This window comes from Staurois parvus, unplaced genomic scaffold (genome assembly GCF_062004578.1).
Source record: "Staurois parvus isolate SC_StPar_1 unplaced genomic scaffold, SC_StPar_1.0 ptg000102l, whole genome shotgun sequence".
Taxonomy (NCBI): Eukaryota; Metazoa; Chordata; class Amphibia; order Anura; family Ranidae; genus Staurois; species Staurois parvus.
Genome location: NW_028317898.1, coordinates 1,279,197 through 1,296,224, shown reverse-complemented (window position 1 = coordinate 1,296,224; position 17,028 = coordinate 1,279,197). Strand labels below are relative to the sequence as shown.

Genomic DNA, 17,028 nt, shown 5'->3' with positions numbered 1-17,028 from the left:
AGTGCATTTAAGGGGGCACTCCGATGGGATCAGTCCATGTAAAGGGGGCACTGCGATGGGAACAGTCCATGTAAGGGGGCACTCCGATGGGAACAGTCCATGTAAGGGGGCACTCCCATGGGAACAGTCCATGCAGAGGAGCAAACCAATGGGAACAATGCATGTAAGGGGGCACTCCGATGGGATGAGTCCATGTAAAAAGGCACTTCAATCGGAACAGTCCATGTAAGGGGTAGAGGCGGCTTCATGTCGGTCAATCAGATAACAAATGGCTGACGGTCCTGCAGTCTGTGTTCTTTATCAGAAGGGTCACCTCTATGCTGCAGATTCAAAACAGGGAGCCGGCCTGTTCAGATTGCCAGTGACCTCTGACCCCCTAGGTCCCATTAAGGGAACCTGCCTACAATACAGCCGCCATTACTAGGTGGTCCAGGATGTAATAGAAAGGTCAAATTGTGGAGGATTGTATGAGCACAGCACACATTGTCAGATCAGATTGGTGGAGATCGCTCTTCAATCATATCTGACTTTCGCCCCACACCATGATGGTCACATGATTGCTTGGGTGGGCGCTAACGATGGCGGATCCTCATACAACTCACTGTTTATGTCTTACAGAGCCCCTCCCCCATTCTGGCAATCTGATTGGATGTGAAGTACCGTCAGCCTCATGGTGGAAGAGCCGTGAGCCGCCAACATGGACACCAAATGCGTAAAGGTGGCAGAACGATGTCGGCAAGTGAAGGGCGAGGGGACGGACATGAAGTATCAGATGATGGGTGCAGTGAGCAGCAGGCGCTGTCAGTACTTCATCCAGAAGACAGGTAGGTGGGTGAGGATGGGAGCAAAGGGGTCCTCACTGGGGGAAGGAATGGTGTGTCACCCATATACAGAGAGGGCTCCCCATACCCATGTATGAGCTGGAAGTGGCAGGAGATCAGTGCTGGTAGTATCCATCACAGACAACACTGACCCATCCTCCCATCCACCACATACTGACCCATCCCTGCGATCCCCACATACTGACCCATCCCTGCGATCCCCACATACTGACCCATCCCTGCAATCCCCACATACTGACCCATCCCTGCAATCCCCACATACTGACCCTTCCCTGCAATCCCTACATACTGACCCATCCCTGCAATCCCCACATACTGACCCATCCCTGCAATCCCCACATACTGACCCATCCCTGCAATTCCCACATACTGACCCATCCCTGCAATCCCCACATACTGACCCATCCCTGCGATCCCCACATACTGACCCATCCCTGCGATCCCCACATACTGACCCTTCCCTGCAACCCCCACATACTGACCCATCCCTGCAACCCCCACATACTGACCCATCCCTGCAACCCCCACATACTGACCCTTCCCTGCAATCCCCACATACTGACCCATCCCTGCAATCCCCACATACTGACCCATCCCTGCAATCCCCACATACTGACCCATCCCTGCAATCCCTACATACTGACCCATCCCTGCAACCCCCACATACTGACCCTTCCCTGCAATCCCCTTATACTGACCCATCCCTGCAATCCCCACATACTGACCCATCCCTGCAATCCCCACATACTGACCCATCCCTGCAATCCCCACATACTGACCCATCCCTGCAATCCCTACATACTGACCCATCCCTGCGATCCCCACATACTGACCCATCCTCCCATCCACCACACACTGACCCATCCCTGCGATCCCCACATACTGACCCTTCCCTGCAATCCCCACATACAGACCCATCCCTGCAATCCCCACATACTGACCCTTCCCTGCAATCCCTACATACTGACCCATCCCTGCAATCCCCACATACTGACCCATCCTCCCATCCGCCACACACTGACCCATCCCTGCAGTCCCAGCATCGACCCTCCGCATAGTAGTGTATTTTACTTTTTTGCTGCCCTAGGCAAGACTAAAATCGACCACCCCCATCTACATTTATCTCTCCTTTTGCTGTTTAAGATCCACCTCTTCAGTACAGGAGCATGATGGAGGGCAGTGTGACATGGCAGGGGGAGGTCGTGGGACAGGAGGGGGTCAGCGTGATGGGGGCAGCAGGACAGGAAGGAGGCAGCAGGAGAGGAGGGGGGCAGCAGGAAGGGGGAGATTAGGACAGGAGTAGGCCATCGAGACAGGTAGGAGGGTAGCAGGACAAGAGGGAGGCATCATGACAGGGGGAGGGTGTCATCTGTTTTCACAAGTTGCCTTGTGTTGATGTAGGTGCTACTGCCATTGATGAAAACTGGTGACTCTTCCTTACCTCCTCCTAGAAACAACAGGAGGAGTTCTTCACTGCCAAATAATAGGATAATGTAGCATTCAACAGTGGGAACAGATCAGCATTGGCAAAACTGTAAAAGGGACCTAACTCCACTATGGAAGCTATTATTATATTTAAAAAAATAAATTTTGAGTTACACTACCAGTGACACCAGTTTTGTACCTAAATTCTCAACTCTGCTTACCCACCAGAGCCATTATCAGGAGGTTCCCTGTTCACCTGTGAAATATTCCATTTATACTTTATGTACCGTTGAATGCAGCAGAAGTGGTGAGACTTAGTGGAGGGGGGAAAACTGGGATCTGTAAAGAGGAGATTTTGCCCTTGCTGTCAATAAAAAATGTAATAAACCATCAAGTTGGTTAAATTGACCTTTTCTCATCATCAACATTATCATTATCAATGTTTCTGTGATGGCCAGCTCTGCAACAATTATTCTTTCTTTTCTTTTATCTTCAGCTATTCAGTGCTATAGAAAAAGATTTGTCATCTTTGGTTTCACCTGTAAGTGCTGAAGCTGCAATCACTGCATGGAAATACCAGCATCATTTCCTTCTGCCTTTGTAAAGTTCCTCTTTTTGGGTCTATAAAAGATGATGGCTCCATGTGGCTATCAGTACTCAGCAGCTCTGCATACAGGAGAAGACAAGAGCCCTAAAGGTCAAAGATACCCCAACATCATGTGCTCCACGAAGACCATGCTGTGTATGGCACTCCTTGCAGTTGCAGTAGTCACCGTATCTGCTGGTAAGTGGCGACAGAAGAACACATAGTAAGCAGATAGATAATATGCAGGTGGAAGGATGTATGGTTACATGTGAACTGATTTATGGAACAAGTGGGTCAGTAAAGATTTTTCCTACATAAACTAGTGAGTTTTTTACTTCAGCCTCTAATATACACAAGGAAACTAAGCAAGGACAATGGGAGGAATCTGTGAGAAAATCTCCCAATTTGTATCACTTTTTATAAAATGACTTAAATGTTTGGCACGGTTTAAGGAGAAAGAAGAGTAGAAGACAATACAGTGTTATAACTATTTATTGGGCAATATTTTCCCTGTTTGTTTCTGCATCCCATCTTTTATCAATAGATTTTTTGCAACACTGAATGTATTTAACCTCTTGCCGACCGCGCATAGCCGAATGACGGCTTCACCGCGGCCGGCCAGTTCTGAGTGGACGTCATATGACGTCCTCCCAGAACGCGCTCTCCTGCGCGCCCCAGGGGGCGCGCACCCGGCGATCTCCGTGATCGCTGTGTCCTACGGACACAGCTGATCACGTGATGTGGTGAAAGGCCGATCCCACCGGCCTTTTACCACGTGATCAGCGGTGTCCAATGACACGCTGATCACAGGGAAATGCAAGTGCCGGTTCTCGGCTGCACTTTCCTCACGTTGTCAGATCGTGAGGAAAGTACTGCCGAGAACCGGCAGTTGTCAGAGCGGGGATCGGCACCGATCATCAGGGCACTGATGATCAGTGCCCTGATGATCGGTGCCCAGCAGTGACACCCGCAAGTTCCGCCCAGCAGTGCGCCCACTAGCCCCGCCCACCCGTTCCCAGCAGTGCCCCCACCTGTGCCCAGCAGTGCCCCCACCTGTGCCCAGCAGTGCACCCACCTGTGCCACTCTGCAGTGCCACCTACCTGTGCCCAGAAGTGCCACCTACATGTGCCCAGCAGTGCCACCCACCTGTGCCCACCCACCTGTGCCCACCAGTGCCACCCACCAGTGCCACCCACCTGTGCCCACCCACCAGTGCTGCCCACCAGTGCCACCCACCAGTGCAGCCCAGCAGTGCTGCCAGTCAGTGCCACCAGTCAGTGCCCAGGGGTTGTGCCAGTCAGTGCCGCCAGTCAGTGCCCAGAAGTGATGCCAGTCAGTGCCGTCTATCACTACCCATCATCAGTGTCACCTATCAGTGCCGCCTATCAGTGCTGCATATCAGTGCCGCCTATCCGTGACCCCTAATTAGTGCTGTCTATCAGTGCCGCCTATCCGTGCCACCTCATTAGTACTGCCTATCAGTGCCCTTTAGTGCTGCCTATCAGTGCCCATCAGTGCCGCCTCATCAACGCAAATCAGTGAAGGAGAAAAAATACCTGTTTGAAAAATTTTATAAAAGATACAAATAAACTTTTTTTTTTTTTTCAAATTTTTTGCACTTTTTTAAATTTATAGCGCAAAAAGTAAAGCGCCCAGTGGCGATTAAATACCACCAAAAGAAAGCTCTATTTGTGAGAAAAAAATGATCAAAATTTCATATGGGTACAATGTTGCATGACCGCGCAATTGTCAATCAAAGTGCGGCAGCGCTGAAAGCTGAAAATTGGCCTGGTAAGGAAGGGGGTATAAGTGCCTGGTAGGCAAGTGGTTAATCATGCAGCCATAAAATGACGATTTTCATATGACTTGAAAGGTTGTCGCTAGCCCCTGGCTATCTGTCTTGATCAGTCTGTTTGAAGGTATGGACGTCCAGAAGACTAACTTCACCTTAGTAATAGACAAGTGCACACAGTGTAGGTGAAATTAATCTACATTTTTTATTAGCGGGAAGAGGATTAATATAACAAAAAAGAAAGGTGGGGGGCACAGAGTATCTGGGAAAAACTTAATTCTCAGTAATTGATTGGCTGAATACAAATACAAGCATTTACGTCAATCCTGAATAATGATGAGAAACAAAATTTTACTTTCCCAGGAATAAGGAATGTCTATAATATTACATAAAAACTTATCTGCTACATACAATAGAATCTGGCTAGATACTTTTCAAGGCTGTGAACATGATCTTTCTCAGGCATTGTAATTAGTTATAAGTAACAAACAATTATTTTCTCATGGGACAGAAATATTTGACATTTAATTGTATCATAACAGAAACAGGTGCTTGTTAATACAAAGAAATAGTTGGATACTTTCACCGTCTCTACCAAGGCTAAGCTAAGATAAAAGATAGAAGAATTTTGTGAGTATAGTTCTGTAATACATAACTGACAGCATATTTTCATTAACTCATTCTGGTTATAATACAAAACAATTAATCAACATGGAATATAAAATGGAGTGGGAAAAACAAAATGACAGACCTAAAAGACATACATTTCCCTTCAATCCCCTCTTATAATCATTATTTACATATATGATTTTAATTTCCCCTTATACAACATAGTTCTTTTTCTGCTTCTCTCTGTATTTGGCTAGATAACTATTGTACTCTTTGGGTTTTGGGTTCAGTGGGGCAGTTTGTTCTTGGATTTCTTCCTCGTACATAGTCATATCTATACCTTTGTTCATAAGCTTCTTTATACAGGGAATCACACAGCACACTATCAGGGCTATAAGTATCAGGGTGACTACAATAATCACTGCTATTTGTACTAGCATCTGCTTCCATCCCTTGAGCCATCCAAAATATTGATCCCATGGATCAGTGATCCCTGAATTCCTTTTCAACTCTTCCGACAAATCAGACAGTTTTTTATAGCCATAGCGACCTTGCCATTTGGCCCAGAGTTGTCTGGGATGTAGGTACAACAAGTACCTGTTCCTTTTATCATTGCACACACACCACCCTTTTCTGCAAGCATCATATCTAAGACCATACGATTTTGAAAGGTCATGGTGGAATCAGCCTGCAACTGCTCCGCTATCCCCTTCAATGCATCCCTGGTGTAGTTGACAAACCTCTGCTGATTGTAATATATATAATTTATCCAATCAACATTCTTGTTGACGGTGATGATTGGAATGATTGACTCAAAACCTTCTTTGACCTGGTCCCTGGCCTTAAACTCATCTGGGACCCCTCTTGGAACCCCTATGGCGTCTATATACACATGTGGGTCAAAACTACCCATCGGGGCCTCCCTCTTGTACCTCTGAGTACCTCCTGTTACATCTTCAGGGATCTCAGAAGGAATTTCACTAAAAATATGCAGGGGCATAATAGCTTTGGCCAAAGCACACTCACCAGACCACTCCTTCTCCAATCTAGACCTGATCTTACCATCACCACAAATCCAGTAGATATCACCTAAAGATTGTGTCTGATTCTGTAAAAGCCTAGATGAGATGTTGCTGTATGTGTGACAAAAACCTTTTGTAAAATTTCCAAAACTTCTTTTCCTTGCCACTCCTCTATAGCAGGTATAATTCCCTGGGTAAATTTGCAAACCTTTGCCTGGTTTGGGGTTTTTTGTAACTATGGGATAGTTTGCTTTCCAGGTTTCACAGGAAGCATTCTTGTCATGTGTTCCTGTAAAAAGACTTAGAAAACATTCTTCAACATCTTCAGGAAGGTTTAGTGGCACTGTTCCCACATGGGGTCTGGCTGCTCCACAGACATAACAATTAGACTTGTTGTACTGCAGGGCACTGTACCTCATCCATTCTAACCAAAGATTTACATCTGAAAATCCCGTCTCCGCTGCTACGGTATCTTCGAAAGAAGGATCAGCAATGGCAATCATATCCCTAATTGTACTGATACGTGGCCTCAGGGGATTATAATCATTGTTATTATGCATGTCTTGTATCCTAAATTTCCCCCTTGTGCCTGATATACCTCCTCCCCAGTATAACCCAAATACATACATTCCCGAATCACTAGGGCTGGGATTTTCTATGGTAAGCGTATATTTGGCATTGGGCTTGGTAAGAGTCATTCTGTTTATGAGGGATTTTCCGTTCTTGTCCTTCTTATTTATGGCTGTGTCAGGTTTGTATCCCCAGTCAGTTCCTATGTTCCATCCCACTGCTCCCCAATAATCACAGTTACTCCCCCAATAATCATCAGTTACACAAATGTAACCTATTCCCTCCCTCTTATGCGCCCTTTTCCTGCTACTCTCTTCATCCCCTTTTTCTGTTAGGTCGTCATAGGTGAAAGAAAAGGTAGCAACATAGGTATTAGAAGAGTCAAACCACAATGTAATAATCTTCCCCTCTCTGGTTATAGCAACCTTTGGTTTCTGTGCTGGTACATTGGTTTGTCTTTTGGTCCTAGTGTGTATTGGGTGTGCGTTTTCTGAGGTGTTTTTATCAAATGTGTGTTTTTCTGAGGTGTTTTTATCAAATGTGTGTTTTTCTGAGGTGTTTTTATCATTGTTGTTGTGACCACATATAACCTGAACAGCACCCAAATCCTCTGGGGAGTATATGCAGTTAGTCACTATCCATATTGGGGTAAACACTAAAAATGTAATCAGTCCCAGGAGAATCCATAGTTTGCCAGAGTCCTTGGCTAATAGAATGCTCATCTTGATTATTTTCAGAGGCTTTGTTACCGGCTTCACTCACTCTTCGAGGATTTGTATCACCTGCTTCACCTCCTTTAATAAACAGCACCTTGTCCTGTTCGAGGTCAGGGCTTTCTGCCCCCGTTCGTACCTCCTTTCCTTGATTGTCCTGTTCGAGGTCAGGGCTTTCTGCCCCCGTTAGTACCTCCTTTCCTGTTTCCCTTGGGTCTGGTCCTGGGCCTTTCTCGACCAGCTTCGCTCTGGAAGCATGGATCCAGGTGGGGCTATGTTCAGTGAGGACTGCTGTTCTGGTTACTGCTACGACCGTAGTTTCTGGTCCATAGGCGAAATCCTGCTGTTTCTTGTTTCTCGTCAGTTGTTTTACGACAATACGATCTCCGGCCTGGAACGGGTGGGTATTTTCCTGTGGAAAAGACGGGAGCTTGCGGATAACATCGTTCTCAGTTTTTATCAATATTTCAATAAGCTTCCTTACATATTCATCTCTGATATTATCATAGTTGTCTCCTGTCATGAATATATCCCTGGCCCAGGGGGTAGGGAATGGTCTTCCCATAAGGATTTCAAAAGGTGAGTATCCTGTAGTCTTGTTTGGTGTCATCCTAATTTCTGCCAATATAGCTGGGAGATACCTTTTCCAGTCATTATATGTGCCTCCTGTTGCCTTCCTTAACTTATCCTTGATAGTCCTATTCATCCTTTCCACTATCCCTGAACTCTGTGGGTGATATGGGATGTGAAATTTCCACTCAATCCTCAAAGATCTGGCCAGCTCCTTGCAGATCTGGGAGGTGAAAGCTGGACCCTGATCTGAATCGATCTGTAATGGCACTCCCCATCTAGGTATTATTTCCCGTGTGAGCAATCTAGCCACTGTTTTGGCATCTTCTCTTTTTGTGGGGTACATTTCTGGCCATCGGGAAAACACATCTGTGACTACACAAGCTGGTTGTTGTCCTCCCTTTGGTTGGGGTATGTGTGTAAAGTCAATTTGAAGATGTGTAAAAGGTGTTGTGGGGTAAGGCAGGTGTTGATGCATGGCTTTATTTGGGTTGTTTGGGTTACTCCTGATACATGTGATGCATCTTTTCACATAATCTTGTACTAACTCCGCCACTTCTGTGATATAAAAATCTTTTTGGAGTTGTTTTAGGGTTGCCTTCCATCCTATATGTCCTATCCCATGGTATTGTGCAATGTATATCGGGGCGCTACACCGTGGGATGCATGGTTTCCCCTCTTTGCAGATTAATCCAGTCTTTGGATTCTTCTGTAAAATAGGATAGCACCAGTCTTTGAGCTCCTCTGTGGAAGCTGACTGCTGCAAGGTTGTGATCAATTGGGAATCATCTGGGAGGATGGGGCATAGAGTGGGCATCTGTAGTAAAGCAAGTTGCTGTTGAGCCGCCTTTTTTGCTTCATAATCTGCTAGAGCGTTACCTTTTGTTATATCATCGTCCCCTTTGGTATGTGCTCTGCAGTGTATGACAGCAAGTTCCTTGGGAAGTGTGAGAGCCTTGAGCAAATTGGCTATTAGTTGGGAATAGGCAATCTTTTTCCCATCAGCTCCTATGTAGCCTCTGAGAGACCATAATACACCATGGTCATATACTGTTCCATAGGCATATTTGGAATCCGTGTAAATAGTGACAGACTGGTCTTTGTACAGTTCACATGCTCTAGTGAGAGCAATCAATTCAGCAGCCTGGGCTGATTGAAAAGTGATTGGTTTTGCTTCTATAACGGTGTTAGGGAGTTTAACTACAGCATAGCCAGCATGGTAAGTGTTATCGTTGGGCCTAGTGCAGGAGCCATCTACGAAAACAACATCAGCATTTGGGATTGGAAACTTTGATAAATCCAGTCTGGGTGAAGTATTAGCCTCAATGGATTTGAGGCAGTCATGAGCCCCGGGTTCCAGATCGTTTGACGATTTGAGACCCAACAGTGCGTTTAGGATCATTGCTGGACCTGAGTTGTTTGCGCTATACTTGATATGCAACATGGGGTTGCTCATCAAAATGACCTCATATCCGCTGAGTCGTTGGGCAGACATGTGTTGTGTGTGTATACCCTTAAGAAGAGTAACTACATCGTGTGAAGTATGAAGTTCGGTGGGGTGGCCTAATGTGAGAACAGTTGACATTTCCACTATCATAGCACATGTCGCTAACGTGAGGGGAGTCCCTGGACTTGGAGAGGCATGACCTTTGAAAAATAAGCTACAGGCCGTAGCTTGCCACCGTGTTCTTGTGCCAGCACGCCCGCCATGGTTTTACAATTTTCTCTAGCACAGCGTTTTTCAACCACTGTGCCGCGGCACACTAGTGTGCCGTGAGATATTGTCTGGTGTGCCGTGGGAAAAATTGCAATTTCATCCGTAACATAGACCTTTTAATCCAGCCCGCGGAGCGTGATACTGTCAGGATGATCTGTCCCCCTCGACGTATCTGCGCATGTGCCGGAGATCGCCGATCGGCTGCTAATGCCTGAAACTGGCACATGCGCAGATACGTCGAGGGGGACAGATCCTCATAGGAGACAGATTTTCATGCTACACCGGAACGGCGCGGGAAGACGGCGAGAGGAACGCACGGAGCAAAGGTAAGTGAATTGACACAGGGGGGGCTTGGGGACTTAATATGGGGGATGAATTAATATGGGGGATGAATTACTATGGGGGATGAATTACTATGGGGGATGAATTACTATGGGGGATGAATTACTATATGGGGGATGAATTACTATGGGGGATGAATTACTATATGGGGGATGAATTACTATGGGGGATGAATTACTATGGGGGATGAATTACTATGGGGGATGAATTACTATGAGGGATGAATTACTATATGGGGGATGAATTACTATGGGGGATGAATTACTATGGGGGATGAATTACTATATGGGGGATGAATTACTATATGGGGGATGAATTACTATGGGGGATGAATTACTATGGGGGATGATTTACTATGGGGGATGAATTACTATATGGGGGATGAATTACTATATGGGGGATGAATTACTATGGGGGGTGAATTACTATATGGGGGATGAATTACTATATGGGGGATGAATTACTATATGGGATTAATTACTAAATGGGGGATGAATTACTATGGGGGATGAATTACTATATGGGGGATTAATTACTATAGGGGGGATGAATTACTATATGGGGGATGAATTACTATAGGGGGGATGAATTACTATATGGGGGGTGAATTACTATGGGGGATGAATTACTATATGGGGGATGAATTACTATATGGGGGATGAATTACTATGGGGGATTAATTACTATATTATTATTATTATTATTACTACGAGTTTATATAGTGCCAAAGGGTTTGCTCAGCGCTGTACAATAGGGGGGGACAATACATGGCACAGTACAACAAAGACAGACAGCGTACGAGGGGTAAGAGGGCCCTACTCTTACGAGCTTACAATCTAGGAGGGAGGGGGTAAAGGTACTATATGGGGGATTAATTACTATATGGGGGATGAATTACTATGGAGGATGAATTACTATGGGGGATGAATTACTATATGGGGGATGAATTACTATGGGGGGATGAATTACTATATGGGGGATGAATTACTATGGGGGATGAATTACTATGGGGGATGAATTACTATATGGGGGATGAATTACTATGGGGGATGAATTACTATATGGGGGATTAATTACTATGGGGGATGAATTACTATGGGGGATGAATTACTATATGGGGGATTAATTACTATGCTTACTATGGGGGAATATTACTATACTTACTATGGATGACACATACACATCATTCATCTACTCTTGGTCCGGCCCCCGGGTCCAATTATAAAATACTTTATTATTTCATAATAAAGTAATTATAAAATAATTTCTTTGTGTTTGATTCCTATTCAAGAGAATTACTTTATATATAGTCAATATAGGCACAGAGGTAAATTTTTTTAACATTTTCTAATGGTGGTGTGCCTCGTGATTTTTTTCATGAAAAAAGTGTGCCTTTGCACAAAAAAGGTTGAAAAACACTGCTCTAGCATACGCATGAAATACAAGTTTGTAGTCTGGGAGTCCTAAACCTGGACTGACAATCATAGACCTTTTTAAAGTTTGAAAAGCTTGTAACATTTCATTAGACCAGTGTATGGTGTCTGGGGCATCTTTCAGGGTGGCTTGTCTTAAAATGTTGTCATAATAGGAGCAGTCAGCGATCCACTGCCTACAGTAGTTTATCATTCCAAGAAAGGACAGCATTTCCTTCTTAGTTTGTGGGGTGACCAGGCCCAAGATGGCATGGATGCGCTCAGGACTGATTCTCCTTTGACCTTTTGTGAAGACACAGCCCAAATACTGTACTTGTCCCTTACACCACTGCAACTTTTGCTTAGACACTTTGTGACCACACTTCCATAACCATAACATCAGTGATTCACTATCTGATTGGCAGGACTCCCATGACTTACTACAGACCATCAAGTCATCGACGTACTGTAGTACTACCGAACCTTGGGGGGGTTGCCAGGGCCTTAGAGTGGACTGTAAAACAATGCTATATACCACGGGACTGTCCACAAAGCCTTGTGGAATTCTGCACCAGGTCAGTTGGCGCCGCTCATCAAGGGAAAAAGCAAAAATGGGTCTTGTCTCCTTGTCAACTGGGACACTGAAAAAGGCGTTTTTAAGATCAATTACAGTAAATACTGCTGCGTCATGTGGTATGCGAGTGAGAAGGGCATTTAGATCTGGTACTATGGGGGCTATAGGCTGCACCAGGCCATTAACCGCTCTCAGATCTTGTACAAATCGGTATGTACCATTGGGTTTCTTTACCGGGTTCACAGGGGTATTATAGGGAGAGATAATCTCTTCTAGAATACCTTCCTGTAAGAACCTCTCAACCATTGGGGTGATACCTTCAATTTTCTCTTGTGACAGGGAATATTGTTTTTGAAACACTGGGGCCACATTTGGTTTTAAGGTGACCCTGTATGGGGTACAGGAGATTAGACCCGTGTCAAACTCTTCTGTAGCCCATAATTCTTCTGGGAGATCCTGGAAAGCCAAGATCTCGGGTAGGGCTTCCTGATGTTTGCCTCTGGGGATTGAGATGGGTAATAGTGGAGATTCTGCCTGTAATCCTCCACCATGTGGGGAGACTGAAATGGAAAGACTTAATTTGTCAAAGAGGTCTCTCCCTAGTAGATTTACAGGACACCCTGGTATGATCCTGAACACATGTTTGGTTACCACATCTCCTGCATCTGTTGTAATGATGAGTGGTCTTGTGCAGTAAGTTTTTGTTGGTATCCCATTTATACCCACAGAAGGCTCCGACTTTCCTCTAGGACCATCATAGTGTTCTTCAGATATCACACTAGTGGTTGCCCCAGAATCAACGAGAAATGGAATGGAGGATCCATTGATGTTGAGAACAATCAAGGGAGCCTCCCTCCAACTGTCAGTGATCTGAGGAAAAGTCGGGATGCCAGCCTCCGGGCCCCTTCAGAAACGTGAGGTTTGGTGGTTATTCCAATCTATGGGGAACTGGGGTGGTGCTGGCTTTTGTGTGATTGTTGCGCTTTCATTCCTAGGTTGTTGTTTCTTTTTGGGTTGTGGACAGTTTCTGGCCCAATGTCCTGGCCTGCCACAGTTATAGCAAACCTGTGGGTCTTGGACCGGTGAGAAATCTAAGTTGTGGTGAGTTTGGGGTTGTTGGTATTTATTAGGGGCGCTTCTACCTGTCTGTCCTCCCCTTCTACCTCTTCCATGGGGATGGTTTCCTCTCTGTGGTGCGAGGATATTTTCGTAGTTATGTGTAGAGGGCGTTGTTTTCTTGATGTCAAAGCATCCTGCAGCTTCTCTATCATAAAGTTGTTTCTGAAAATCATCTAGTGTATCGGACGTCCATGAGGGAATCATTTGCCTTATTGGGACCGTCAAGTGTGGCAGGGTATTACTGATCCATGTTGAAATCAGGAGGCTGGCATTATTAGTCTTCTCCAGTCCCGCTTCCTGAGTCCAACAGGCATCAAATCTCCTCCAGAATTCAGTAAGGGTCTCAGAGCCCTTCTGTTTACAGGCTATAGCAGTGGAAAGGGAGGATCTGGTTTTAAAGATCTCCGTCATATGATCAATAATCTCCTGCCACATGGTTTCTTGTCCCTCTGGGGTGTTAAGGGCATAGGTGAAGGCTGTGGGATAGGGAACAATGGGATTAGCATTGGGGTCACCCGTTTGAATGTTGTTAATGGAGGGTACCTTTGTCCAATCCCATCCAGAGTGTGTCCCTACAACTCCGTCTATGATTAACCGCATGTCCTCCTGAGTGTAATTTCTCCCCCTACATGCTTTCTTTAAGTAAGTAATGGTGCCCTGTGGTGCCGTGTTTGGTTTGGGACAGTGTTTCACTATTTTATTAATGTCCTCGATTTCGATTGGTTTCTTTAAGAGTTGCTCCCCAACCGTCATAAATGGCAGGTGTGTTGCTTCATTACTCTTGCTAGTATTCCTACCTGTCCTTCTATCTTTAAAACAGACCGTCTTGGGGTGGCTTTGGACTGCGTGGAGTCAGGTTGTGTCTCATGTCTCGAGGGAGGAGGACCTTCCTCCTCGTCAGATTCCTGTTCTGGGTGGTCATGAGTTGTTGTGTCTGCTATGACGGGTGAACCGTCTGCTCCGGGAACGTCTTGTCTTTGGTCAGGCACCGTGGGAACAGTGGGTGGTGGGGGTAATAGGGTGGCACTAGTCATCATAAGTTCATCTATGTCCTTTTGTGATAAAGAGGGATAGATGTGTTTATATGGAGGAGGTTTGTTGGGCTTAATATTTGCTGTCAATTTATTTTGTAGTTCGTGAAACTTAACCTGACTATTTTTGTTTTTCACTTTCTGTCCCTTATCAGTTGTCTCATACCAGTGTGGAGCATATGTTAACCAATTTAGTCCTCCTTCTTCCATATAATTATGGTCCCATTGAGGGTCGGGACCAAAATATGGCCATGCCTCTTCATCTCCTAAACACAGCCCCTTTACCATATCCATATGGAAGGAATCATTTGCCCCGTTCGTAGGGAAAGGACTACAACTTCCCATGGACTCAGTCCACCCGGAAAGATTTTCTACAAAAGGGTTAATGAGGAAATAGTCCGTGCCACAGACACGAGCTATGTAGTCCTTGCATGTCTCTTCAGCTTGAGGAGGGGGGTGGGAAATTGATTTAGATTTACCACCTCCCATATTGGTCCTACAAAATTGTTAAATGACTTAATAAAAAATCGTAAATCTGCTAAAGTTCGCCCAATAAAATCGTTATGTATTAAAAAGGAAAAATTATGTTTATAAAGGTACTGTCTTTTACAGTACTGTTTTGGATTATCTATGGTAGGAGACGCTTGGTGTATGTTGTAAGGGTCAACGGAAATGTGTCTGATTATGTGTTCTCCTACATCTACCCCGGTATGTTGGATCAATACACCACACATATGTGAGATCTAGTGGAATGCTCACAGTGCTCAGCTGCCACCGCAGTTTTCACTTTGGTGCACCTTCCATAAACGTGAGCTAGTCACAGTGGTACTTCAGCCGTGCTGACAGTATGGAGCGGGTCGAGTGACACGTGACCACTTATCACTCTCAACAAAGGATAGACAGTAAGAACTTAAATATTGACTCTATTTCAATAACTTCGACCCGTTCACTTACCAACCGGGTTCACTTATTTGCATAAATAAATTATTTTATACTCTATGCATTTGATAATAGAAGCAAAGAAAAGAAAGTTGGTTACCCTCAACAGACTAGTTAAGACTCTGTAATTAACCTAGACCCTGTCTAGGTATTTTAAATGTAGACCCCGTCTACAGAAATCACCTTTCCTTATCTGAGTCTCCCTGAGACTCAATGGAGTATTCCCAGAATACTCCTGTCAGTTCAGAGATCGAGAGTTTAGTCAGAGCCCACGGACAGCCGGACAGACAGACAGATTTTGTTTATCTTACCGGGTGACCGCAAACGGGTTGACCTCCCGATCTCGGTGGGACCTCCAATTGAAAGGTTGTCGCTAGCCCCTGGCTATCTGTCTTGATCAGTCTGTTTGAAGGTATGGACGTCCAGAAGACTAACTTCACCTTAGTAATAGACAAGTGCACACAGTGTAGGTGAAATTAATCTACATTTTTTATTAGCGGGAAGAGGATTACTATAACAAAAAAGAAAGGTGGGGGGCACAGAGTATCTGGGAAAAACTTAATTCTCAGTAATTGATTGGCTGAATACAAATACAAGCATTTACGTCAATCCTGAATAATGATGAGAAACAAAATTTAACTTTCCCAGGAATAAGGAATGTCTATAATATTACATAAAAACTTATCTGCTACATACAATAGAATCTGGCTAGATACTTTTCAAGGCTGTGAACATGATCTTTCTCAGGCATTGTAATTAGTTATAAGTAACAAACAATTATTTTCTCATGGGACAGAAATATTTGACATTTAATTGTATCATAACAGAAACAGGTGCTTGTTAATACAAAGAAATAGTTGGATACTTTCACTGTCTCTACCAAGGCTAAGCTAAGATTAAAGATAGAAGAATTTTGTGAGTATAGTTCTGTAATACATAACTGACAGCATATTTTCATTAACTCATTCTGGTTATAATACAAAACAATTAATCAACATGGAATATAAAATGGAGTGGGAAAAACAAAATGACAGACCTAAAAGACATACATTTCCCTTCATGACTGACTGGTAAAGACTACTCAGGACCTCTTCTGAAGATTTTTATATACAGATCCTTCACCATTTTATTTTAAAAGGCAATCTTGCCATTAGTAAAATATTCCCTCTAAATCCTCAATTTGGACCAATTGGCAAAGCCATTATCCACTAGCTAAATTGATGTGTCATGTTATGTAGCAGATTCCTCATTTAAAAGAACAAACAAATATATTGGGAATCTAGATGTAAGAAAGTGATACCTTTTATAGGCTTGCTGTTCTAGACTAAGGCACAAAAGCAAACAACCAACCAACCCAAAAGCTGAATTGGTGGGGATTTCTTCATTTTGGTGGAGATATTCCTTTATGAAATATCAAATGGTATGTATATGAAATGCAGTTTGCTGTCACCTTACATTTTGTTTTAATAACATAGAATTTCCCGTGATGGTTAATTCTCTACACTTGTTATTATTTGCAGACACTGATAAATTTAGCACCTGCTGCACCAAGGTCTCCTCAGCTAAATCCAAAGTTCCTATAGTGGACTTCCTCCTACAGCAGCTCCTCCTTGTGTTGAAGCTGTGATGTAAGTATTAAGATTAGAATTTATTTACTATTTGTTACAGGTACTTGTATAGGGTCCTCAATTTACGCAGCGCTTTACATTTATATTGTACATTCACAGCAGTCCCTGCCCTGAAAGAGCTTACGCAGGCACAGGG

At 44.3% G+C, this 17,028-nt stretch overlaps 1 protein-coding gene and 1 long non-coding RNA gene across 4 annotated transcripts in view; one reads left to right on the top strand and one right to left on the bottom strand.

Moving 5' to 3' along the window:
- The window catches only part of LOC149467739 (uncharacterized), a 78,239-nt gene that overhangs the window by 57,742 nt on the left and 3,469 nt on the right, over positions 1–17,028 (top strand). For 2 of the 3 annotated variants that reach the window (XR_016311846.1, XR_016311847.1), the window contains 2 exons: positions 619–824; positions 2,764–3,051. This is a non-coding gene — a long non-coding RNA (uncharacterized LOC149467739). Of the gene's footprint in view, positions 1–618; positions 825–2,763; positions 3,052–16,775; positions 16,893–17,028 lie in introns of those variants that run through there. The other variant, XR_016311845.1, reaches the window with a different exon arrangement.
- On the bottom strand, positions 5,761–7,688 carry LOC149467740 (uncharacterized). Its single transcript, XM_089671256.1, has one exon. The coding sequence runs from the start codon at positions 7,567–7,569 to the stop codon at positions 5,761–5,763; it is 1,809 nt and encodes a 602-aa protein (XP_089527382.1). The 5' UTR covers positions 7,570–7,688.